The sequence below is a fragment of the Tripterygium wilfordii genome, chromosome 6 (assembly GCF_013401445.1).
Source record: "Tripterygium wilfordii isolate XIE 37 chromosome 6, ASM1340144v1, whole genome shotgun sequence".
NCBI lineage: Eukaryota > Viridiplantae > Streptophyta > Magnoliopsida > Celastrales > Celastraceae > Tripterygium > Tripterygium wilfordii.
In genome coordinates, this window is record NC_052237.1 from 11,115,557 (window position 1) to 11,141,315 (window position 25,759).

A 25,759-nucleotide genomic window follows, 5' to 3' on the forward strand; every position below is an offset into this window, starting at 1 on the left:
CGTACAGTCCGTCACCTTTTATTTAGAGTTTAGGGTTTAAATTTTACAACAAATATTATAAACTCTGAAAGTGTAAACCTGATTTGATGTGGTTTAGGTATTGAAGAGATAAACATTAAACAACAATGTTAAAGCCGTAAGCCTTTTTAATTTCAATATGCCTCATCATACAAGTGCAACCAATGTTTCAAGTCAATCTCCAAATAGACATCAAAATAATGGGTCGGCAAAACGCAATTTCAAGGTAGGATTAAAATAAAACTTCAGAGTAACCCCTGTGATGAACTGTCTAAACGAATTTCATTGATCTGCCTCCCAAATTATGCTATCCTTTTCGCAACTTACAAAAATGTTGGCTATGGTGGCTGAAATTTCAAACATCCTATCCCCGAAATACAGTCTTAACTACACGACACCAGATGAAGAGTTCTTCCCATTGTGAGCCGAATCTATCTGGATTTGGATGCCTTCCCTGCAGATTCCTTCACATTGGAGGAAAACAGGCGTCAATCCCATATGTTTTGATTTCATTAATTTATAGTACCATAGATTATTTAAGCTGTAGTTACCTTGGAAGACATGGAGAGATTGACGAGAACATAATGTGCATGCATTGTTCACTCAAAAACTGTTTCTGAAGGGGGGATATGGGTCACTGACGATATAAGAGTAGAGGGATGTGGATTTGCGCATTGGCTGGGAAGGCCAAGGGCTGTTCGCATAAAGCTTTCATTTACAGAAAATGTGCCATCTAATACATTGGTATTCAACAATCCAATTCCTTCATCAAAGCCAGTTCCAACTGTAGACCCGTGCAAATGCTGTGATACTCCAGGCAAGCACATAGGGTGCAAACTCGGTCCATTTCTCATTGATAGCATCTGCAAGGAAAATAACAACGAAAATGAATAGCAAAAAAATTGTGGTTAATATGACATTCCACCTCTGTGCTCATCATGAGATGTGGAAGAAGACCAATGAGGAACAACAGCTAAAGTAACAGTCATAAAAATTGACAGTCCCAGAAGCACAACTCAGTTCACTATGGGGTGCTCGAATATATTTGTGAATTTAGAGCGTGAATAAGTCGAACATATTCATAAAACTTAGGACCATCAAGTTCTTCCAGAATAAATAATCATAGAAACATCATGACTTTTCTGAAATATTTTCAATGAACAGATTCAATTCCAGGACTAAAAACTTGTCGTGCAGCCTAAGATTATTGGAATTTTAAGAAAAATGCAAGGAAACTATCATGGGCAAAGAATCCCTATCCTTCATCTTCTAATCAAGAAAGGATTGGACAGTACACCAAACTTACTAAGCAATAGCTTGATTCAAGTTACATCCCAATGACAGGATTCAACATCACTTACAATAAGTCTAAAATTCACAAACAAACTGAGGAAACAAATCAGGACTATTAAGCCACCAAATATATGAAGGAGAAAATTTTAAATTTATTCTTCCATTTTAACTGATTGTTTACACACAAACTGATGGGGCTTCAGTCAAAATGTAAAGGTAATAAAGGCTTTAAATTTCTACTTTTTGTTCTGGGAATCAGCCTTGGCTACAAGGCACATAATATTAGTATCACATCTGAATGGCTGAATCCCTAAGACAAAAATGACCAAGGTATAAACCAATAACATATGGTCATATACATATATATCCATAGCAAAAAAAATGAGAATTCAATCAAGAACTGAGATCAGATCAGGAAACCCCACCTGCACTTGTAGCTGAAGCTGCTTCAGATATTCAATTGCCTCATCCAGCATCGAAGCCTTATCCGTCTAACATGTACATATAGATAAACAAATAATCCTTTTCAAAAATCAAGACTTATGAGAAAGAACTTGGGACAAAGTACCTTGTTAGAATTTGGGATCAGGTTCTGAAGGGCTCTCATTTTCTCATTAATTCTACTCCTCCTCCTCTGCACATCAATTAACCACATTTCTCAGCACAACCCAAAATAAAACAATCCATAAAAAACAAACATATAAAAACGCACTCAAGTCTCAAGGCTTTAGAGGGAAAACCTTTTCAGATAAATTATGAAAATCTGAAGCCCTGCTCCTCTTCGATGAGTTCCGAAGCTTGGATGGCCCCTCTGTCGCATCAGGGCCCTTCTAAACTCAACAAGAAATCAGCAACGCAAACTTTTGGTTAAATTAAACTTAAAAAACAAGTAAATTCAATTTCCCCAACTAGAATGTCAGAATTTTAAGGCATGATATTCCTAATTCGACTTCCGATCTTATTTCCAAGGTTTCTCAGCAAGAAAAATGAATTCACTAAAATGGCAATCGACTACCTCGCTGTCGCAACTTAAATCGCCAATACTATTCTCCATCGACACCGCTTTCCTTTCCGAGGTGGCGTTTGCATCAGAATCCACAACTCCAACAGGCACGGCTCCAAGAAAATTATTTACACAGGCGGAAGAGTGAATAACCGATCCGTCTGACTCCAAACGGTTGGCCGCAACCCTGAACCGAAGATGATCCACCAAATCTCCGGCCTCGGGTAGCTTCCGTGGAGTAGATAATGAGTGAACGAGTTTAGTATTGAAAGGCAAGGCAGAAGAAGAAGATGAAGAGGAATTGTGGAGAAGTTGGTGGAGGAAAGAGGAGAATTCTTCGGGGTTGGGATGTGAAGGAAAAGCAGTTCCGTAGAGATCCGCCATGAGAGACCAGTTGTTGATAGAAGAAGAAGAATAACGAGTAGGCTATGTTTGGATTCGTCTCCAGATTCAGCGCAAAACCTCCTCGATCTGTTATTTTCTCGTTGGCTTTTGATCTTCATCTATGGGGAGTTTGTGGGGATAAAGAGGGTTTTAACAAATTTGATTAATCGCCCGCCCTAATTATACATTCTTATCGGTTTTTCCGTAGGAGCACTCGTACTTTCACATTATTCTCAATTCTGGACACATTGTCCACAAGACATTCAATAAAGCCCCCAGAGCTAACGGTTATGCTCTCTTTGGATCGATTTTCAGATATTACCGGTCAACTGACCCATTACCGGTCATTACCAGCCGACCAATAACCAACCGATTGAGGTATCCACAAGGCATAAACTCGACATCCCAAATTATCAAAAAAAATATAAGATGCATAAAATAAATTGATTGAAACAAAAGTTCAGAAATCCCACTTCTTAAAGCCAATGGCAACAGCCACCACCAATGTATTTTTTGGCTTCAATTTTTCAAACCCAAAAAAAATGCTAGTCTCTGGGTGAATGGTGCTGCGATGCCATGCAATAGCGGCAAAAGTTTAAATAAGGATATAGGTTTAGTTGGTTGCATGGCAATCACCAAATAGTCAGGACTCAGAATAATCCAATCTGAGGAGAGATTGTTTGTTCCTTCCTATATAATATGGCTGCTGCATTATTTAGCCAGCCCCGTTGTTTTGCATATGGGGCACAAATTCTTGTGCTTCAGCCACTCTTTGATACATTCAGCATGAAAATCATGTCCACAATCCAACGTTCCAATATCTTCTCCGCCATTATACTCCTCCTGTGAATGAACCAAAAAAATTTGATTTAATGACTGAAAAATTTAAGAGTCCTTTACGAGGGAATGGCGTGTGGGTTTCGTCCTTTTACCTGGCAAACGCAGCATGGCTCGTTCTCCTGCTGAATACCTACAGCAGGAGAAAATTTGCGCTGTTTCAGTTGGTTCAGTGTGATTTCTTCACTCAGTCCAGTACTCACATCGCCAATGCGCTCCTCCAGTGCTAATAATTCCTATAATAACAAATTATAAGGAATTAAGGAGACCAATATTCAGTGAAAGAGAAGCAAGGGTGAAGATCTTTCTGGTTATACTTTACCTCATAGGACATATTGTCAACATCAAGCCGCATATCCCTGTGCCTATCATGGAGATCAGCACCCCCAAAAATTACCGATTGGTTAAGAAGCATGACATCCTGACACAAGAAGAGCAGCATGTTAACTTCATATAATGGTTCTCTGGATGCAAAACTGATTCATTCATCTGTGAACAACAACCGCATTCAATTTCATAACTTGGAATTTACAGCAGCTACATATTTGAGAAAACAGGCCACCCACATTAGTTTAATTAACGACGAATCATATTCCTCGTAATTTCTCAGAACGTTCTTTGTGCCTAATTGACTTAACATTCAAAAAAAAGTAAATAACGAAACATATTGCTATTTGGAATAATAAACAGCCAATTAATTAAGATGACTTCTTTTCTTATATTTTAACAATAAACAGTAAACAGTCAATCATATGGCCCATCGCTCCTCCTCATCTTTAACAGTGCACATGCCCTGTTTTTCCCTTTCCTAGTTCTAAGCACGGGCAATTAGATGTCCCTCTTGCTTTCTTAGCTCCTAATTATGGTGCAGCTAGCTAAACCCTGTTTTGCATCCATTCCCAAGTATCATGCATTGTGTAACATAAACAGGTTATGCTACCATAATTGTCTGCAAGTAATATGTGACTGGACCTCTTTTAACAAAGCCCACGTATTCCCACATCAACTCAGACAACATCAACTTTCAAACAACCAAATATAATTCTTTTGCACTGAGTAGTACAATAGTGTGTCTATTACTTTTTATCACACCCATCAATGTCTTTTGAGCCTCCTTCTTTAATTTTCAATTTGATAACATGCATTACTGACCAAATTCAATGGAATCGAAAAATGCAAAATAACTAACCTCAAATCGTATGTTCTCGCCTCTGCGCATAAGATCCAAGACATTTCGAATCTGCTTCAGGAACAAATAAATGCATAATTAACACCAGATACTACTGAATGCCTAGTTAGCAAGCTCATTAAACAATGATTCGGGAAGAAAAGGCAGGTAGTACAAAATATTAACTGAGTAACTTACTAACTTGTGAAGCAAAAATTGGCTTGATGGCACATAGATCTTGGTTCTTAAATTATTATCAGTATTATATATAGTCATTTGGTTGATATGCCTTTTCCCTAAGACCAATGAACTAGAATTACGATCTCATATTCTATAACAACAGATATTATATTCCATACAACAACCACTAGGTATTCCGTCAAAAAGCAGTAAATAATGCCAAAAAAAAAAGAAGCCATGGATTTCTAAGTGTACTTATGCCAAGTGGAAGCATTGACAGGAGTAACTCTAACTCGAGTAGAAAATTTTGAGTATGATGTATTCTTCAGATATGGCACAGGAGATTTGATTAAACAAGTGAATGTTTCTTCACATCTAAGAATCAACATTTCACATAAGATTAGACATGTCTGATGGCATGATGCAAAAGATGCAGCATACTTCAAATCAAGCCAGCTTGAGATCAAGGCACTACCGTGTTTAAATAAAGTTAATAAAAGTGAGGAAGTAGAAAAGGAACACATCGTTTACGTTATACCCAAAATTCTCAAACAGAAGCTATGTAAAAGTTAAAAGACTTCATGGCATGATGTGAAAAATGAAAGATGTTTCTTTTGAATAAGAAGTTGAGAACTTAACAGTTCAAAATTGCATTGGGACAAAGAATGAGATTAGCATTGCCCACTCTTACCTGCTTCTAATTATTCCCAAAAAGAATAGTACTTGTATCAAAAACTACTAAGGCTTATTACTGATTTTTTCGAAAGTAGGGACTATTTTAAAGCAAATCTCTGCTTATTGAATATAATCTAAAGTCATACTCCAAATTATACTCTTAAACAAAAAATCATGTGAACTGTATCATTACCTCGGTCTTTTGAGTAGGTATAAGTACTTTTTGTTAAACTTTTACAGAAGACTTTAAATGCAGCTTTTGATTACAATCAACTATTTTTCAAAGCTTACAGAAACAGCTAATAAATCTTTAAGAGATTTTCAATGAACATCAGCAATGCTATACCGGCACTAAGTCCTGAATGTCATAGAAATCATGGTTATCCTTCTGTCAAAAGCGGTAGCAATAAATTGGAGGGTTACAGAACTAACCTCGGATACAACAAGCCTGCTTCTTCCTTCACCGGCAGAAGCCAAAGTACGCAATGGATAGGGAATTCCAAGTGCACCATCACCTTGTCTCTCCATCCATGACATTGACCTTGAGTTCAAGCGATGGTGCCCATGGTTAACAGCCCCAGATGGAAGTGCCCTCTCATCTGAGGAAGGGGCAGCAGAATGTAGTAAAGAGTTATTTTGGCCTCCCGAGTCAGCAGCTACGGAAGAAAATAATGATTGACAAACATATTCTGGCAATAATCTTGTATTTCTCGAAGCTGGATGGGGATGGGGATGAGGTCCCCAGTGAGGAGCAGGTAACCGATGGACACCTGAACTTGAGCTAGCCGTAGCTGTAGAACGAACATTACCAGGAATATTTGTATGTACATCAGTTAAATTTCTAGTTGTTTGGTTTCTACTCCTCAACTCAGTTGCTGGAACAAACAAAGGATGTTCCTGGATGTTTCTGGCTCTACTCCTTGAGCTCACTCCCCCAAGTCGAACAGTGTTCCTATCGTTGGAAACAAAAGCATTTGCTGAAGTAATTGCTCTAGAGCTGGAGCTTTCATTCCACCCAAATGGTTGCACATTTTGCAGCATAGGTGGAACTCGGATTACAGTAGACTGGCTCTGAAAGATAGCAGTATCGGAGGCTGAAGCTGACCTCAAGTCCAAAGAGTGATCAACTGGAATAAGTCTAGAAGATTGCTGGGAAGTTGAAGTACTTGAATACCTCACAGCATTCCCTGTTGAAGGTAATGTGAGGGGGGTAGGTTCCTGCTGATTTGGAGGGTTGATCCTGAGACGGAAATTTCTGCGGGAGCCTTCAGCACTTCCTGTCACCATTGAACCAGAAACAGTGTCAGAAGCTCTTGCACAATGTCTTGGGTTTGATTGTTCTGGAGGAGAAGAAATACTCAAACTGGTTCCCTCATTATAGCGACCGGAATCGACATGCCATAAACTGCTTTCTGTACGCTGAAGGTAGTTAGCACTTCCATCCATAGAGGACTGCCCAACACTTCCTTCAAGAGCCTTCCTTTTGCAGGAAGCACGGCGACCATCCAATGAACAGTTAGGTCTGTCATCATTTTCTTGAACCAAATATCCACCACTTCCTGAGGGAGGCAGAAATGAATTGGAACTGCCAGCAAGTTGAATATGCTCACTTACTGATCCGCTAGACTTATTTAGATTGAGAAATTCTGAAGCCTGATGATCATTACCACCCAAATCTGCATTTAAGTTGAGATTCTGCGGAAGTCCATCAGAATTGGAACTGCGCAAAAACAGAGGGTTCATATTGACACTTCCCAGAGAAAGAACATTAGGTGGATCACATTGCCATTCTGCCGACCTTAGAACAGTCCCACCATGAGCAGTAGCTGAAGATGACAATTCATTTTCCCTTTTCTGCACACCACGACTGACCTCATTTTGTGAGCCACTGAAATTTGGTTCACCTAAGCTCCATCCACTCAAGTTTTGTCGTTCTTGATTAATAGCACTCACATATGCAACATCCGAATTAGGTGCTAGCATATAGTTTGGCATACGATTTCCAACAGGACTCGGTATATTATTCCAGCAAATTGGCTGGTTTACAACAGGATTACCTGATGTAGATCCATGGCTGAATTCCAGAATTTCTGGCAAGGAACCAATAGTACCCCTTTCCCTTTGCTCTTGCATTAGGGCCAATACAAATATCCTTTGAAAAACTCTAAGGTAAGCTTATTCCAACACCAATTGTCTGGAACACTTCAGTCCTGCAACAGTGAAGCAACACTGACGTAGTCAGCAAAACCTGCAACAGTGCACCCATATAGAAGCAATGAGCAAACTCAAATATGTTGATAAAATTGTTATCAGGAACAGGTATGGCAACTAGAAAGGAACCCGTGACATTCATGCACTTCTTTAAAGTTATGCTTGTGAATGTGTTTCTTGTGTTCTCAGAAATACAGAACCACATCACTCAAATAACTTATGTTTGGAGCAATACTTAAGTAGTCTTATATGGGCTCTAAAGCTTCAAATTTTGCATCAATGCAGTGGAACCATCACAAATGCAGGATACAATACCAAAAACTAAAATTAAATTCTTTTAGCTCTGAATAGACACATTTCATCCAAATTTCATCAGTTCATTCAAAGAACATGTCACACATAAATATAATTTCCGTAAGTAAGAGATTTCCAAGCAAAGAATGGATAGATGAAAAAAAAATGTCCAGGCTGCAAAAAATTGTAATACAAAAAAGAGTAAGTAACAGAAAAAAATAAGAACACATCAAAACCAAATTATCAGTAAGAATAATTGTTAAAATCCCTGACAGAAGCAGCATGACAACCAATGCAGTAAACTGGAGAATCTACTAGGCCACAATAAACTTTAAAAATCATCAAAGACAACGAATTGTAATCGCAGAATTGCACTCATGACTCAACAAATAACCTTGAAGTCAATACATGCTAACAATCAGGACGAGTGTATTATCCTAATCTTGCATACATTTCCAACTATAATCTAAGTCTCTGAGTACAAAGCACCAAAAAAACTAAATCATGAAAAGGCAACAGGTCAAGGAAATCAATCAAGTACCACCAAATAAGGCACCCAACAGAAAAATATCAAAATCTACAAAAAGACATAAAATCTCTGCCATAATCAAGTGATACAAGTTAAAGGTAAAAGCTTTGTATCAGGAACACGTGAAAGTTGAGAGGCAAACACCAAATATGTAACGGATGACATGAGATTAATAAACATCAAATTCTTCAAGGTCCGATACATAAAAAAAAAAACAGCCATACAAAGGAATCCATGAGCCACATCCATTCAAAATTTCGATCAAACAACAAATAAGCTTGCAACAGACAGCTCTAAAAATCAATCAATAATTCAGAAAACAAAAAACCCATAACAAATCCGCCGTACAAAAGCAGCAGCAGCAGGAAAATAGAGAACTTAACATTGTCAAAAATTCCCAGGTTCGCAGCTAAATAGAGAGCTAACCCAAAAGAGAGAGAGGAAAAGAAAACAAAACAAAACAGAAAACCCACCAAAAACAAACATAATCCGCTTCATATATTCATCATCAACGATCAAACTCAGAGGAAAAAAAGAAAAAAAGAAAATTGGAAGTCTAGAAACCAATCCGAGCAGCTTACCTAACCGATGGAGGCCAAACTGCCTGATCGATCTATAACAAAGGGATTTAGACACGAGGATGAAAATTCCAGCGTTTTTCCCTCAGATAAACAGAGAGAAAAACCAAAAAAAAAAAAAACAATGGGGAGAGGAATAGGGAAGAGAGTCTGGTGTTTGAGATTGGGCAAACAGAAGGTGAATAAAGAAGAGATTAAAAGAGGACAGTAATATTTAATTTACAAAATGACCCATCACCCACAGACCCAATCACAGAGAGGAAGGGAGAACGAACAATGCGAAGACTAAAAGGGTATCCTTGTTGCCCCCTCTTGGGCCGCTTACCAAATGGTTCCGCGTCTCCGTCTGCCTCTTCTGATTTTTCTTTCCTTTCCTTTACATGCACAAGTGTAACTCCATTCACAAAAAAATAACTCCTATTTCTTTATTATTTCAATAATAATTAAGGGGAAAGAAAAAAAAGTCTCACGATGTGCGCCGTATTGAATACCATTCTTGCTTTGTTTCCATCTTCTTTCACGCCAAAGCACCGGCCCCCTTGCCTTGCCTTGCCTGGCCCTTGTGAGCTGTTTTGTTTTCGAGGAAAAGAAATGGTAATTGCAACGTGTCTTCTCTACTCTGTTTTAGGCGTGTAATCCTTATGGGATCCGCAAATGTGATGACTTGGATTTATGTTGCCTTGGTATCTTATTTTGGCCATCCTCTTATGGTTAAAATTTAAAAATAAATAACACATGATTGTCTTGCTATCTTATTTTGAGGTTCCGATAACGGAGTGAAAACTCAGTTTGTTATATCTATAAGTATACGATGGGTTGTTGCGTCGGTAGGTATGCCGCATAAAATTTGAAGTTCTAACCAATTAGGAAATACAGGAAAGAGTTACGAGTCTCATTTCATCCACATGTATTTCGTCCAAATCTTACGTCGTTAGCATGTTGGGAGCTGTTCTGACAACTAGAGATTTACGTCCATAGTTGTTTGAAGGACATGTTGAGTTGGGTGATTTCTCAATATGGTTGCCTTGGTATCTTATTTTGGTCATCCTCTTATGGTTAAGATTTAAAAATAAATAACACGTGATTATCTTGGTATCTTATTTCCTCTTATGGTTAAGATTTAAAAATAAATAACACATGATTATCTTGGTATCTTATTTTGAGGATCCAATAACGGAGTGAGAACTCAGTTAGTTTTATCTATGAGCGTACGATGGATTGTTCGTCGATATGCCGCGTAAAATTTGAAGTTCAAACCAATTAGGAAATACAGGAAAGAGTTACGAGTCTTATTTCATCCACATGGATTTCGGCCAAATCTTACGTCGTTAACATATTGCGAGCTGTTCTGACAACTAGAGATTTACGCTCACTTAGCTGTCTGAAAGACATGCTGAGCTGGGTGGTTTCTCAATTATGGTTGCCTTGGTATCTTATTTTGGCCATCCTCTTATGGTTAAAATTTAAAAATAAATAACACGTGATTATTTTGGTATCTTATTTTGAGGATGCAATAACGGAATGAGAACTCAATTGGTTATATCTATGGGCATACAACGGACTGTTGCGTCGGTATGCCGCGTAAAAGTTGAAGTTCGAACCAATTAGGAAATACAAGAAAGAGTTACGAGTTTCATTTCATCCACATGGATTTCGACCAAATCTTACGTCGTTAGCATGTTACGAACTAATGTGATAACTAGGGATTTACGTCCACTTACCTGTACGAAGGACATGCTGAGCTAGGTGGTTTCTTGATTATTTTAAAAAAAATATTTGACCTTCCTCTAATGGATAAAATTCGAAACAAATAAAGTAAAAATACTAATGGTTAAAATTGGGACATGCAAAGTTTAAGTAGGGAACGTTTTGAATGCCTATGTCGGTATACTTTTAGGTGGGCAATTTAACAAATAGCGTTATATTTTATTGTGTTTGCTTTAAAAGGTTGGTAAAATTCCTAAATAAGGACCTTTCCCATATATGCAGGTTCTACAATTGTCGTTCACATCTCTGTCATGGGCCTTTCTAGTTTCCTACAATTGTCTTTTGGGTGTGCCTGCCTCGTTTCCTTTTGTTTTCCTTTCAAACTTAGTTGCTTTGCTTTGCATTTTCTTACAACACCAGCCCATTTAGACCGACCGTTGATACATATATGAGTATCAAGATAAGATATGATGATTCTGCCACTAAAAAGGATGGACCAGACCAAATACGTGTCCATACATATACCTAACAGGCTCATACATTCATCAACCAACCACACAAGCCTAACCACTACCCACACATGGGCTTGTTGATGCCCAATAGACCACTACCTATAAGACTTGTTGACTGATTGAGAAAGACATTAGGCGAGAAAAATTTAACTTCTTGTGGGTTAAAACTTGAAAAGGGGGGAAAATTTATGTTCAAAATAATGCAAATGAAGTTCACCACAAATTCAAGAAAAATCCACATCCTACTTTCCAAGCAAATACTAGGAATCTTGGATAAAGAGTATGATAACCAAATTTCAAAAGGTAAAGAAATATAATGTTTGCCAAAGAAAGTAAAGTCCATTCTAATTAAGTAAAGTCAGCACGTCATTACTCAAGAGACAAGATTTTCATTCAAGGAGAGTGAGGCAAGCTGATCAGCTTGATTGTTTGCCTGCTGCTGAGCAGCGACAGTCCTCAGGACCTCCATGGCCTCTGCAACTTTCGCCTTCAAAGCATCAGGCGACTCAAGCAGATGTAAAACCTCGGTCTGGTCCATCTCCAGAAGCATGCCTGTGACCTTGGCCGCAGCTTCATGCTCCAACTGGTCCACAAGGGGGTATAGACTTTCACCCAACATCTGCCCATCCACAAAACCCCAGAACAAAACATTATGCTAATGAACTAGAAAATACCACGGCAAACTACACGAAACTTGAGCATAGAAAATGGAAAGGGAAAAGTGCCCACCGTCCTCTGCTGTTCAGGTGTTGCATTTGCTAGGGCAGAAGCCAATGCCGTAATAGGCAGAGGTTTTCCTACTGGAGAATCTCTCATTGGCATGCCACCCATGTTGTATGGAACAGAAAGCATCCCTCCAGCAACACCTGGCACTTGAACATCAGGCATGTCGCGACCAGGCAGGTAACGGTATGAGCGTCCCCCCCTAGGCATCATCTGAAAGGTGCAAAAAAAAAAATTTATCACACAAGTAACAACTAACAACAGATATTGTAGAATAAGGGAAAATGCTGAGCATGAGAATATCAGGATTAAGATTCCACAAACCTGCTGCTGCATAAGTGGGACAGGTTGCTGAGGTTGTTGCACAGGTCCTGATCCACGTCGCCCCCCTGGTCTCTGGCCCTGCTGACCCTGCTGGACCATTGAAACGAAGAAGTTTGGCATCGGCCCCCCACCTGGCCTCATTCCAGGAACAAGCTGCTGCTGATAGCCAAACCCAGCCTAAATAAACATTTAAGGAAGACAATAAATTAGCTTTTCCAGAATAACTGAAGTGCACATTGCAACTCAACTTCGTTATGAGTGATGATAGAAGCAATTTACTGTTGCGGAGAACCAACTGGGGTAAGAATGTCGTTTACCCCTACGATAAGATTTAATTTGAAACCAAAATCATCTACCTAACTTTGTCATTACTTTAAATTTATGCCACCTACTTTGAATTTAGCGCATGAAGAAATATAACAACATACAATGTAAAGAATTTTTTAAAACAATTAAAGAATGCAGATATACTTCCCGTATGAACTCTGAAAGGTTCAAATATAAAATATGAGATACACTAGAAACTTGAAGAAACCGAACCACAGCACAAAAGATGAAGGCTGGAAAACTATATTAGGTATTAAGAATCATCAAGAACAGTAATCCTAACAATAACAAGAACAATATTAATAATGCTGAAACTTACTTGTGGATGAATCATAGCTGGAGGTGCTTGCCCATACACAAAATGTTGACCAAGCCCTGGGCCACCAGGTGGATACATTGGCATACGAGGAGTCATGGCAATAGGTCTCATTTGGGAAAATTGTGCCTAAAACAAACACAGTTTATAGAGTAAAATTGTGCCTGAATAAAAACAGCTAGAAAAGAGAAAATAGGAAGGTATACACAATTTCTAGCTAAAGTGCAGCTCAAGCTCCACAACAAAAAAAACAAACAGCACTCACTCTGCCACTCGATATATCAAACGCAATTATATGTATGACAAATGCAAAAAAAATGAAGTTAGGAAATAACAAGGGAAAAAATGGAGCACGAGAAACATCAATATTTGCATGGGCATTATGTAACATAAAAAGATTAAGTCAAGATATTTTCAATGATAAATATAGTAAGAAAAAAAACAATCTATTGATCTCAATATTGATGGGAAGTCTAGATTAAAAAATGATACAAAAAAAAAGACCAAATCATTCACACCAAAGTATTAAATACTAATAGAAGTTTTGAGATGGAATCAAAGCATTTACACAAACATTCAGCTCACAAATTGAAACATCTGAGCAACTAACAACTCTCTCATCAATAAATGCTGCAAAATAAATGGCTCAGCTATAGTCTGGAAAATCAGTTTCAACTTTCAACAGGAATACTGGGAATATGTTCACCAGATTATGGAAAGTGATAGAAAAGCAAGATTATCAAAAACATTATTTACAATAGAAAGTTCTCTTATAGTGACTTCATAAATGTAATGATCACATTTCCTAGGGCATTGCCGGATTGGGCTTTCATTTCTTCAGTCAGAAGCAAAGACATAGTGAGCCTCTTCCAATTTTCAACACTTTTTTTTAATACAAACTAAAAGATGGTCCAGCAGCTCCAGATCAACTGTGTTTCTAATTATTGCATGGGCCTGATGAAACTAAATTAATCATCTCTAATTCATTATATAGGCCGAAAGCAGCTGCAGTCTTCGAAAATGTGATCAAGTCATTGAAAATGACCAAAACAGTTTCATAGATTTAAAAGTATCCAAGCACCAAGTTAGCCTCCGCCTTCAAAATACATGTTTGTCTGTAAACCACTATAAAGCCAGTAAGCAATATCAAAATACGAATGTCTTTGTGGGTATAATACATCTCCAAGCCGGTATTAAACTGTTGCTACAATAGGGCATGGTTGCATTGCAAACTAAGCAAGCAAGTTCAAGAATTTCAGTCATCCTGAACTCTGAAGAACCAAAAAAATAAAACAACAAAACAACACCAACACCAACAAAAAAAAAGTAACAAACACCACATTCCTTTAAAAGGGTAGAGGAGAGGAATAGAATATAAAGAAACAAAGCAAAAAAAGTTTGCCATCTGAACTTCTGCATTGGTATAGTACTAGATAACAGTAACTTTCATAAAGAACACTTTTAACTCCAAGCCACAACCACCTTTTTCAGAAAATGTTACCTGTAGCCTTGCTCTCCTCTCTTCTTTCCGCTGCGCCAATGCAACATAGAGTGGTTTGCTAACAACCATTTTTCCATTCATGTCAGCAAGCTGTAATTGTATGGTAAATATGTCATTAGCTATTCAAGTAATTCGACTAATTATAGAAACCAAAAGGTTCTAAACTCACGGCCCGAGACGCTTCTTCAGGAGAAGAGAAGGCAACAAATCCAGAACCTTTACTAATACCACTGGCGTCGCACATAACCTGTAAAGGAAACTATGCTCAATTCAACAAACAAAAGTCTCACAGAAATTTAATTAGTAACGTAAGAGGAACATATTTACGCACCTTGCATGAAGTGATTGTACCAAACTCAGAGAATAATTCCTTTAGTTTTTCATCATTGATGCTATCATCCAAATTCTTAATATACAAATTCATCCCTTGATACTTGTCTACAGTTACCTTAACACTCTGTTCAAACTTCCCCTTTAGTTCCATCTCTCTTTCATTTTTTTTCTGGGCTTTTCCAACATACCATTCCTTGTCATCAAACTTCTTGCCATTAAGTGCTTCAACAGATTTAGCAGCATCATCAGCATTTTCAAAGTTGACAAACCCAAAACATTTTGACTTTCCATCTCTATCCTTCATGACTACAGCACTTGTAATTGGTCCATATTCACCAAAAAATTTCTTCAGATCCTCATCAGCTGTTGACTCGCATAGATTTTTCACATAAACATTATTAAATTTTAATTTACTCAAACTACTTTCTCGTTCCTGCTTGCGGAGAAACTGTCCAACATACACTTGCTTATCATTTAGAAGCATGCCGTTCAACTTATCTATCGCAGTCTGTGCAGACACTTCATTTTCAAATTGAACAAAACCATAGCCTTTAGATTGACCAGAAGAATCAGTAGCTATCTTGCAAGAAAGAATGGTCCCAAATGAAGAAAATGTATCATGTAAAGCTTTGTGGTCAATAGCTTTGTCAAGATTCTGCACCCCAACACAAAATACAAGAATGAATTTTGAACAGCAAGGAAATAATAAAAAAAAAAGACAATAAAAAGAGAGCTCTGAAATTCAGCACTAAAAGAAATGTTTGCGTATAGCAAAAACAATCATGATTACGCCAAAAAATAATTCAAAATGATACTTCTGAAGATGCAACCTACCTCTAAAAGATGTTTAGAGGTTCAGGTTCTAAAAATACATAAAACATACAATCAATGTGGATGAAAGTCTTAAGACACCTTCAAGAAGGGGAGAAAAGTAATCAAGACAAAAACTATGAAACCCTTTGACTGGTCCACAACTTAATTATTTATAACATATTGAAAATTCCCTTAAATCTTAACAGCATATTCCTCAGCAAAGAAGAGTGCTACCAACTATGGCTGTATAGGTAGACAGAACTAAAAGGTCCAAAATAGTTGTGTAGAAAACACCAATGCAACGTGCTAGAATCCTAATCTAACATTTGTACGTTTATTTATTAGTCTATTAGAGTAGTGCAGGAAACCTAACCCTTAACATTTGTGATGTGAAATTTAATGATTATATATATATTTACTTATTTTCGGTCACTTTTCAATAAATAACCTTAAAAAAACACGGGAGCAGCCTTTGGTTCCCCTCCTATAAATTCCTAACTACGCCATCAAACCAAGCCCCCCTTAATCTATTTTCTAGATCTACCATCTTGCACAACTTTTAAAAAGAGTTGAACAATAAAAAATTACCTTGATGAATATATTCCCAGCCCCACTCTTACGGACACTAGGGTCCCGATGAGAATACATGACCCTAATTGGTCTGCTATTGAGCGGAGTGAAGTTCAGTACGTCCATAGCCCTTGCAGCTGTAGACAGGAGAAACAAAAACTGATTAATAAAACAAAATAAAATATAAACCAGCAAAAGTAGCGCCCCAATGAGGCGATGATCCATATACCCTCAAAAGGGACAGAGAGCATAGAGATTGACTCGTATATCCCACAATAACACCTGGCTCGATTTTGGTAATTATCAGTGCTAACAGTATCAAATAAACCGTCTATTGTAATCACAAAAACATGGATGGAGCAGTAATACCAGATACAATTCAAGTTGACATATCAGTCTAATACATTAAAATTGTGATAACACCACATTCAAGTTGAGGCAATGCAAAATCATCAAGTGCCAGGGTTTGATAATGTTGGCACAAAGGATGGTTGGGAGACTAGGGTGTCCGTGATCACATAAGCCTCCAACCGAAATTGATCAAAAACAGCATCATCAACTTTAATATTCTGATTCAAAACATGTCACATTCACCAGCAATTCTTCGTCAATATCAACATTGGATAACCCAAGATCATATTTTAACACGCCAAATACAAGGGAAAAAAGGTAAAAAAAAAATCCGCAAATTTTTAAACATTGGTACACAATAAAGAATACTGACCATCCTGAGTGTTGCTGTAGTTGACATAACCATATCCCAGAGATCGGTGGGTGGTCAAGTCCCTACAAACCCTAACTGACATGACCTGGCCAACCTGGCTGAAGAGATCATAGAGCTGTGAGTCGGTCACGCTCTGATCAAGATCTCCAACATACAGAGAGGTTGCCACAAACTGGTTCGCCGCCGCCGCCACACCATTCGGTGCCGGTACTGGAGCCTGATGCTGCACTTGAAGTTGCGCCATCTTACCAAACACAAGGAGACGAACAAAAACCCTTCAGAATTCTCTTTACTTCAGTCCCAATTCCCTCTCCTCTCCTTAATGGAAGAAAAGAGTAAAGAGAGAACAACAAACAACAGAATTATAACTCAAAACTCCGACAACCCCAATAGCCTCGAACAGAAAGACCTAATGTACGATGTAACGTAAATTTTGAGATTTTTTTTTCTTTTCTGCAATAAGGACTGTAGAATCGGAAAGAAAAGGCGAGAAAATTGGGATAAAATCGTCGGACTAACAGCAGATCGACGAGCGACGAGACGGAGCAAATAACAGAGAGAATATTTTTGGTATTTTTTAAGGAGAGAGTGGGAGGGCAGAACAAACTGCACCGCACCGGTTCAGGCGTCACTGTGCGGGTTTTATAATTAAGGTCTCGGGAGAAGAAACCCTAGTTTGATTGTAATGTTTGTTTTGGACCGTCAGATGGACACAGCGATTGATCATGCGAGATGTGATCGAGTCTCTCTTGGTTTGTTTCTTCGAAGAGTGGATTGAATGTAGACTAGAAGTTCGGATCAGAAGCCAGTTGTCGGACTCGGAGTACACATTCAAGTCAATCGTAAACCCAACACGTAAAACTAGTCAATGGCCCAACAAGCTTTAATGGTATCAGGGCTTTAATTTCTTTGGGCTTGTCATCTTCTGGGCTTCCGATATAACGACACGAATCTCTTATTACAAAGCCCCCTAGTGCATTATGGGCTTCCCTTTCACACTTAAACTCCAAGAAGTCGTCAACCAAATCAGAAGATGTTGGGAAATTTGCCCAAGATGCTCATAGAAATATCAACATAACGGTAGAGAAATTGAAACAGAGAAAAATAACACAATCAACACAATAATATATGTGGAAAACCTCCCAGATCGGAGGAAAAATTATGGACATTGTGAAAATCCATTACGTAACAAATTGTTATAGCTACATACTCAATTCTCTCTCCCTTTGAATCCAATTGAACCCTAAGAGATTATTGCAAAGTTATCCTCTTTACTCTCTCAATTACCTCTCAAACCCAGAGAAACAAAACAATAGAAAATTAGGTTACAGCCCTAGAAAAACAAGTCTTATGTTTATAGAAAAAATAATGCAAAGCGTCAATCGTCTGGACACCTAACTCTTCTAGACCTGATTTCTACCACAACTGTTCGGACACCCCTATCAATAGTCCGGACAGATCTTCAACCTTCCTAGATTCAAAACGTCCAATTAGGCCCATCTACCACTTCACATACCCGAGGTGTTCAAACGATTAAACCCCCATCTGGACAACAACTCTAGAAACACTAAACCAGTAACAAATCTCGCCTCCACAAACTTTGAATCGATCATGAATTTACAGCACCTCATTTTGACAATTGTGGCCAATTATTGATATCCCATAATAGTGTTCTTTTTTTTTTTTTTTTTTTTTTTTGTGTTTTCGAAAGCACCACTCATATTGGTTAGAATATAAGATAAGAGTAGCTGCGAATACAAATGTCAATAATTCATATTACTACTACATGTCAATTTCTGTTATCTATGCATAAATCACATCGTGGTACAACAATAATTCATGACAACCCAGAATGTGGGTCCAATTCAGAATCCTCCATGGCCACAGCCTCTTTAATCTCCTGTAACATCTTCAATACTTGCCACATAGTGGGCCTCTGCTCTGGAGACGTCAAACTACAAGCCACGGCCACCTCAATAAGCATTACAAGTCTATCATCATCCCCACCATCATCCCCCCTACCCGCCCTAACCCAACTCACCATTTCTTCAGGCACCAAATGCGGGTGTTGCGACGGAGTCTTCCCTGTTAAGAGCTCCAGCAGCAGAACTCCATATGAATAGACATCGGATTTAGCAGTTGCTTGGTGGTTTGAATTGCGAGTTTCAGGAGCTTTGTACGATGAGGCAGCAGCTTCAGGGACATCATTGTCTGAAACTGCGAGGGCTGCAAGGCAATAGTCGACAACACAGGCCTCGAAGTCAGGCCCCAGGAGGACGTTGGAGGACTTGAGATTGCCATGGACAAGCCTCCATGCTTGGTGAATGTAGGAGAGACCTTGCGCTATGTCCTCTGCTATTTTCAAGCATGATGTCCAATGCAGTGGCCTTGCTCTCGTTGATTTTGAACCTGCACATGCACACACACATACATACAGTTTTGTTAGAGAAACAAATAACCGAACATTGTGTATTCAAATGGGCCCTGCAGCAGAAATCAATTTCACGAGGACTTGGTTAATTCCCAATCAGCGCAAGATTCCTGGTGTCCAGTAGGCCCGTGAATACGACTAGACAAAGCGAATCATACTATTCCAACCGTGAATCCGATTTTTGCATCCAAAAATACTGTTCAAAATATCCCGCCCCACCTCTCGAACTCATGACCTCGTGGAGGTAGGAAGAGAAAGTAAGTGGTCAAACTATCCGTGAGGGGAGAGTAGGAACCCAAGGCGGATAATATCTTGATGCAAAAATATGAGTGCGAAGGAGGTTACTTACCGTGCATGAGAGAGAAGAGACTGCCGTTGGGCTGGTAATCGTAGATGAGTAACCTCTCTTCTCTGGCCTGAAAATACGCTCTAAGAGGAACCAAATTTGGATGCCGGAGTCCACCGACGGATTCCATGTGACTCTGAAATGTTTCCTTGCTTGTACCTGCCAATTTATTCGCATCAAGCCGTTTAACGCTCACGATCAGACGGTTATCAAGCACGGCCTTGTATGTCGTCCCAATCGTCCCTCTCCCTAGGAACTCTGCCGAAGCTCTCATTAGATGCTCCAGCGTATACAGCTGTGCCTCACCCGCGCAGAACATTAAACTCCCACTCTTCTCCAATTGCAGTCCTTGCACTCTCTTGACCTTCTCTTCCAGCTCATTCTCTTGCTCTGCTTGGATTGCAACCGCGGCTTCGGCCGTAGCCGCCGCATCGTTTGCTACCAAGGCAGTTGATGATTCCTTCTCTTGATTTTGCTTTCTCTGTTTCTTGATTGCGAAAACGAAGCAGAATAGGGAGCCTATTAGAACAAAAACTCCAGTCGAGAACCCGATGATCACTGCAGTCCTTCTGCGCTTCTCTGGACTCCGTCGACTCAAATCGACGCCGTGGAGCTCTGCGGTTTGCCCAAGCGCCAACGATTTTGGCGGCGGCGCTGTTGCCGAAACCGATGGATTGAAAAATGGAGGGCTAGGGTTGCATTCTATATTTATGATTTCGCCGCAAAGACCAGGGTTCATGGAGAAAGAGGAGACTCCAAATCGAAGTAATGTAGGTGTTACTGGTACTGTACCACTGAGATTGTTCCCTGAAACGTTGAAGATTTCAAGAGAGGACTGGTTCAGTGGGGGAACAGTGCCGTTGAACCGGTTCCACTCGAGCCGGAGATAGTATATCCGGTCCAGTGAAGTTAACAGAGCAGGTAATGGACCTGTGAGATTGTTGTAGGAGACATCCAAGGTTCGGAGTCGATGAAGGGACAATACTGAAGGAGGAAGAGTACCCGTAAAGGAGTTGTGATCGAGAAAGAGGGATTTGAGATTGACGAAACCGGAGAGATTCGGGATGGGTCCAGTGAGCGAGTTGTTCTGAAGACTCAGAACACGGAGCTGGCCAAGCCGAGTCAATGTGTCAGAGGCGAAAACGCCACCGAGATCCAAGTTTTCGATAACCAGACGGACCACTGCGTGCTGTTGGCACAGCACGCCTTGCCATTGACAGAAGTGAAAGCTCGTGCGATGCGAGAACCGGATTCCATCATGTAAATCTGCTTTGGATTTGAATGCGAGCAGAGCATCAGCATCCGAGGGTTCTAACAAATTAAGCGAACCACCAGGAGAGGCAGAATCAACTACTATGAGGGATATCGTGGACAAAACAAGAATAGAATAGTGAAAGAAAAGCCATCTGAGTAGTGGCGTTGCCATTGCTGGAGGAGATGAGGAAGCAAAAGTAGACTTCTCAGCAGACTCTGTATGTTGTATGTTGTGGTCTTCGGAGGCAGAGGTGTGATTGGTCCATTTCATTCATTGTTAGGGTTTGAAGCTCCAGCTAAAGGAGGCACAGAGAGGCAGGGGGTTATGGTCCTTATGGATATGGGAGCTACACGTGACAAATCACAAAAGCATATTGGAACTGAGTAGCAGCTGTCTATACTCTATAGTATACTGTAAGCTCAGAATCACGTGAAGGAAAGAGTGTCACGCCAAAGGAAGGGGTGGAGCCCATTTTGGGCCCAATTTTATTAAAATTATAATAAATGTGTAGTATTTAAATGAATGAATGCCAACTATATATATAAAATAAAAATATATATACAATAACCAAATTTAACATGAAAAAGTACATGACAAATATAAATCATTAAAGAAAACCACAAATAGCTCAGATGACACTCATGTGTCTGATATTTCATAGAGGTCTCGAGTTCAAAAAAATTTAGATCGTTAAATATAAATTTAAAACATTCTACTTTTATCTAGTGATTATTTTAATTTTAATTCATAAAAAATTTACATATTTAGATTTATTGTCAAATAGTATACATTTATGATTTTTTTATAAATAAAAAAAAAACCAAAATTACTTGCTGTCAGGAGCTGCAACACTATAGCAACTAGCAAGTCCCGCTACCCCAAACAGAGAATTTTTTAGGGGCCAAACAGAGAATTACTGGGAGGGATTTGGGGGTATTTGTGCATAAAGACATCTCCAATCATAAGTTGAAAATTGGGGATGCAATTTAAATTTTACATCCATGAATAGTTGTGCTTTAGGGGTTGGAAATTTTTTTGATTGCAATAGGGAGTTGTATAATGGTGATGCAAATAAATATTTAAGACTAAAGTCCAAATTGAATATCCATTGTAATTCCGGCCCGATACTATTTATACTTGTTAAATATATATATGAATTGTCTAAAAAAAATATCAAAAAATTACTTATTTAATAATTTCAGATGGTCAAGAATTTACCTCCGATTGATCCCACAGAGAAATGTAGAGAACGCCAACAACACTCGATGATTCAATTATATAAACTAGCTAACACTCGATCAATTATAGAAGCAAACAATAGGTGTTCACAATGAACATATGAAGAAAGAGCACAAACCCATTGCACAAAACTACACACGGAGATCATAAGCCCTATTTCGCAAACCAACTTTCAATCAACGAAATCTTGAACAAAACCTGGAAAGAACTAGTATACAATGCTCGATTCATACTTGATTCGAAGCCTGAGTTTGATGAAAATCGCAAGCTAAAACCCCGGATGCCCATCGCAGTGTAGTTGAAGATTTTCGGAGAAAATAAGGTAATAGATCGATTACAATCTCAAATAGAAGACGATTAAACAAAGAAAACTTGAAATCCATACCGAAATCTACGCAAACAAACCTGGAATGGAAGCTTGACCAGGGTGACAGCGGATCTGTATTGGGAGGAGAATAGACGAAAACCTGTTGAAGACAACCCACTTTTTTCCCATCCGGGCAAAGAGGTGCAATTTTGGATCTTGAAGCCCAAGGGTAGCATAATGCAACCTCATTTAGCACCTGGGTTGGAGCCTTATTTTTTGGGTTTGGGTTTGGGTTTGGGTTTGGGTTTGGATAATGGCAGCTGGGCCTTTTACATATCCATTTGCAACCCAGGTCGGAGATAGTCTAACCGGTGCATCAAAATAAGTTTTATAAAATTTTTAAAAAGTCAGAAATGTGAAATATTTTGTATAATAAATTCAACAAAATTTTTTTTTTGTTTGAAACAGAAGATAAAATTCATTTGCAAAAAAAAAAAAAATAGTCCCCCAATGATGTCCCATCATGTACGAGTACCTATTACTCTGAGTCGGTGACTTGACTATTGGATGGTGCCCATCACCCCATGTTCATATATGACTATAAGCCCACAACGATAGGAGGCTCGTGCCCATGGGTGCATTGGTAGAAAAAAGGAATGGTCTATTGGTCTGCGACATAGAGTCACATGGTGATGATGCAGTTTAAGTATGCTAAGCCCATGTTCACATCGATTTTGAATGATAAAATGCGAGTTGGGGGATGAGTGCCTCTGCATAAATCTTAATTCAGTTTAGCATTTATTATAGCCATTGAAAGACAATTGACTAGTCCAGCCCAAAAGGCCCAACCAAAGTTATGACGAGCCCATTACTATTTGCATCTCCCAAACAGGTTCTTTAAAACGACAAAACCTACTAATCTAGACGCGATTCTGTCTTCCACAGCCGCAAAAGTGTCTTTCAAGACTTGTCTTTTCCACGTCGAGCCATGAGACTCTGTGGTGGTTGAGAAGGCTATGGTCTTTAACATTTGAAGGGCAAATAACATTTACAATTTTAGAGGGTCTAACGGGGCATTTGCTCGTTAATTCAATGAGTGTGAGTGTGAGGCGAGCGTGAGACGAACATTATCATGTTTGTTATGAAATAAATAGTGAGTATGAGTGTTATAATTTGAACTATACAATTTTCATATTACGCAATTTTTTATACATAAAAATAAGAATAAAATATATTAATTTAATAGTTGTGATTATTTATTAATAAGGGATATAATAATCTTTTGAATATCAAAACTCATTGGAATGAAGGTAGGATGAGTTTGGAATTTCATCATCCCAAACAATAAAATATGTGATTCTCACCCTTATCTCGCCTCATTCTCCCCTCGAAATGTCAACAAAATGTCTCGTAAGAGACTCCGACTTTAACCCTGAAATGGAGTGTTTGTAGCTTTTGGGCATGTTTTGTGTGGAAATATCTTCGCCCGCCGATCACATTCTCATTCCTATCTAAATCCAAATCTCATTTATTCCCGTTTTCATTCCCTTTAGGAACCAAACCTCCTCTTTTATGGATGGCTTGAGACGTGAGTAACCTAGCTTTGACCCAATTCGTGATATAGAAAATGCAACATCTATATGGAAGGAAGACTAACGTTACGTTGCGTGAACTAATTTAATTTCTTCATGGAATCCCTAAATAAACTAGTTGCTTCTTAATTCTTCGTTCGGGATCAACGGTTAATTAGTTCTTTAACTGTCAACTTCACTGGGTCCCACGATAACCGATGACCGAAAGTGGGCCCCAAATCCCACACCCACATCCCGGAAGAAGACAAAAAAGAATCTGTAAAAGCCCATATATAGGTAGTGGCGATGTGAAATATTATAGTTGTGGGCCGGTATATCTCATTATTGGTTTGTTGACATGCGGGCCCGGCCCAACAAAAAGAATATTAAATATGCATATTTCTTCTAAGATAATAATTAAATATTAAAGATGCACCTGCCCTAACAATTGCAAATTTTTGTGCATAAACATGATTTTATGTGCATAACAGGCATCTTGCATGCTGTTGTCAATTGAGGCTGGCGGTTGTTATTTCTGGTCTTCCTTTGTAGATGACTCTGAGAAAATTACTTGTTTGTGAAAGTGCATGAGATTAGTTTGAGTCATCCATTGAAGTATAGTGGCTGGAAACATGTTTGAGAAAAATCAAGAACGCATGGACATCAAACTCATTGATTTTTTGGCTTTCTGTGAGCTCTTCTAGTTAAAACTCACTTTATTGCTAACAAACCGCCACCTTTATAGAAGGACACGATTTCATGGATAAATTCTTAAATTTTAGCCTTTCTTAGACAATATATCTTCAGACATCCTGATTTTTGATAGCATAATCCTGAATTCTAGAAAAAACAAATCATAATCCCTTCAAAATAGATAAACGATTAGTGTAAAAATCTTTTATGCATTGTCACGTGTCGCTTGTTGATTCGTTGAGAGCACCCAATGGTAGACCCCATATTGCCACATGTCAGAGTATGACTAGAGATTATTTTAGGTATAGACAAACATATATTAAGAGTGTGTTTAAATTGAGGGATTTGAGGGGAAGGGAACTAGAGATTATTTTAGGTGCAGACAAACAGATATTAAGAGTGTGTTTGAAGTGAGGGATTTGAGGGGAAGGAAAGAGAATGAAAAGTAAGTTTCCTTTCAATTCGTTTATTTGGATAGTTTATAAAAAATTACGGGGAGGGATTTGAGGGGATTTGGGAGGAAAATTTCATTAAATTTTTTTCAAAATTATTTCCTCCCAAAATGGAGTCATTTGGAGGGAAAAGATTACTAATTAAGTTATTTATAAGTTAAAAATCTATTTTACCCTTGGAGATAACACTTAAAAATAAAAAATAAGGATAAACTAGTAAATTAACTTTTCTTTTTTTCTTTTTTTATCTATCCAAACATGAGTGAGAGAAATGTATTTTCCCTTTCATTATCCTCCTTCCATTTCCTTTCTCTTCCCTTCTTCCCAAATCCCTCAATCCAAACACACTTTAAAAGAAATCCTGACGGAATAGCTTACCAACATGGCTACCCCTCAACCGCACAGAAAAAATGAAGTTTGAAAAAAATGAAAATGCAGGAAAAAT

General features: G+C 38.6%; 4 protein-coding genes across 9 annotated transcripts; all 4 read right to left on the reverse strand.

Annotated features, from left to right (window-relative positions):
* Positions 1-276: 276 nt before the first annotated feature.
* LOC120000165 (transcription factor ALC-like) lies at positions 277-2,963 on the reverse strand. The gene is made up of 6 exons (XM_038848084.1): positions 2,327-2,963; positions 2,052-2,141; positions 1,880-1,945; positions 1,737-1,802; positions 570-881; positions 277-482 (listed from the first exon to the last, which is right to left on the reverse strand). The coding sequence occupies exons 1-5, from the start codon at positions 2,696-2,698 to the stop codon at positions 618-620; spliced, it is 858 nt and encodes a 285-aa protein (XP_038704012.1). The 5' UTR covers positions 2,699-2,963; the 3' UTR covers positions 277-482; positions 570-617.
* A 165-nt stretch (positions 2,964-3,128) lies between these two features.
* Positions 3,129-9,773, reverse strand: LOC120000164 (probable E3 ubiquitin-protein ligase RHG1A). Of its 6 annotated transcripts, none has more exons than XM_038848081.1 (6): positions 9,641-9,773; positions 5,991-7,768; positions 4,725-4,778; positions 3,858-3,956; positions 3,631-3,771; positions 3,129-3,541 (listed from the first exon to the last, which is right to left on the reverse strand). In XM_038848081.1, exons 2-6 carry the CDS (start codon positions 7,689-7,691, stop codon positions 3,410-3,412), a joined length of 2,127 nt encoding a protein of 708 aa, XP_038704009.1. In that variant the 5' UTR covers positions 7,692-7,768; positions 9,641-9,773; the 3' UTR covers positions 3,129-3,409. The 6 variants fall into 6 exon arrangements, with proteins under 6 accessions (XP_038704009.1, XP_038704010.1, XP_038704007.1 ...); XM_038848082.1 differs by lacking the exon at positions 9,641-9,773 and adding an exon at positions 9,496-9,519; XM_038848079.1 differs by lacking the exon at positions 9,641-9,773 and adding an exon at positions 9,496-9,517 and having other exon boundaries at positions 5,991-7,806.
* A 1,791-nt stretch (positions 9,774-11,564) lies between these two features.
* Positions 11,565-17,264, reverse strand: LOC120000201 (polyadenylate-binding protein 2-like). The gene is made up of 9 exons (XM_038848152.1): positions 17,021-17,264; positions 16,315-16,433; positions 14,912-15,568; positions 14,750-14,827; positions 14,581-14,670; positions 13,083-13,208; positions 12,437-12,613; positions 12,119-12,325; positions 11,565-12,008 (listed from the first exon to the last, which is right to left on the reverse strand). Exons 1-9 carry the CDS (start codon positions 17,262-17,264, stop codon positions 11,763-11,765), a joined length of 1,944 nt encoding a protein of 647 aa, XP_038704080.1. The 3' UTR covers positions 11,565-11,762.
* A 1,468-nt stretch (positions 17,265-18,732) lies between these two features.
* Positions 18,733-22,851, reverse strand: LOC120001066 (probable inactive receptor kinase At5g67200). The gene is made up of 3 exons (XM_038849302.1): positions 22,697-22,851; positions 19,801-22,559; positions 18,733-19,429 (listed from the first exon to the last, which is right to left on the reverse strand). The coding sequence occupies exons 2-3, from the start codon at positions 21,320-21,322 to the stop codon at positions 18,858-18,860; spliced, it is 2,094 nt and encodes a 697-aa protein (XP_038705230.1). The 5' UTR covers positions 21,323-22,559; positions 22,697-22,851; the 3' UTR covers positions 18,733-18,857.
* Between the last annotated feature and the right edge of the window lie 2,908 nt (positions 22,852-25,759).

Bases quoted from the DNA above. Each gene is read 5' to 3' on its own strand.
- LOC120000165 (XM_038848084.1), bottom strand. From the start codon at position 2,698: ATGGCGGATCTCTACGGAACTGCTTTTCCTTCACATCCCAACCCCGAA. The intron at 1,946-2,051 runs GTTTTCCCTCTA...ATTGATGTGCAG, and splicing joins TTCATAATTTATCTGAAAAG to AGGAGGAGGAGTAGAATTAA. The intron at 1,803-1,879 runs GTACTTTGTCCC...TGTACATGTTAG, and splicing joins TGATCCCAAATTCTAACAAG to ACGGATAAGGCTTCGATGCT.
- LOC120000164 (XM_038848081.1), bottom strand. From the start codon at position 7,691: ATGCAAGAGCAAAGGGAAAGGGGTACTATTGGTTCCTTGCCAGAAATT. The intron at 3,772-3,857 runs GTAAAGTATAAC...TTGTTATTATAG, and splicing joins TTGACAATATGTCCTATGAG to GAATTATTAGCACTGGAGGA. The intron at 3,542-3,630 runs GTAAAAGGACGA...GTTCATTCACAG, and splicing joins AGCCATGCTGCGTTTGCCAG to GAGGAGTATAATGGCGGAGA.
- LOC120000201 (XM_038848152.1), bottom strand. From the start codon at position 17,264: ATGGCGCAACTTCAAGTGCAGCATCAGGCTCCAGTACCGGCACCGAAT. The intron at 13,209-14,580 runs GTAACATTTTCT...TGTTTGTTTTAG, and splicing joins AGAGGAGAGCAAGGCTACAG to GCACAATTTTCCCAAATGAG. The intron at 12,614-13,082 runs GTAAGTTTCAGC...ATGTTTATTTAG, and splicing joins CAGCTATGATTCATCCACAA to GCTGGGTTTGGCTATCAGCA.
- LOC120001066 (XM_038849302.1), bottom strand. From the start codon at position 21,322: ATGAAATGGACCAATCACACCTCTGCCTCCGAAGACCACAACATACAA. The intron at 19,430-19,800 runs GTAAGTAACCTC...GTGCATGTGCAG, and splicing joins TCTCTTCTCTCTCATGCACG to GTTCAAAATCAACGAGAGCA.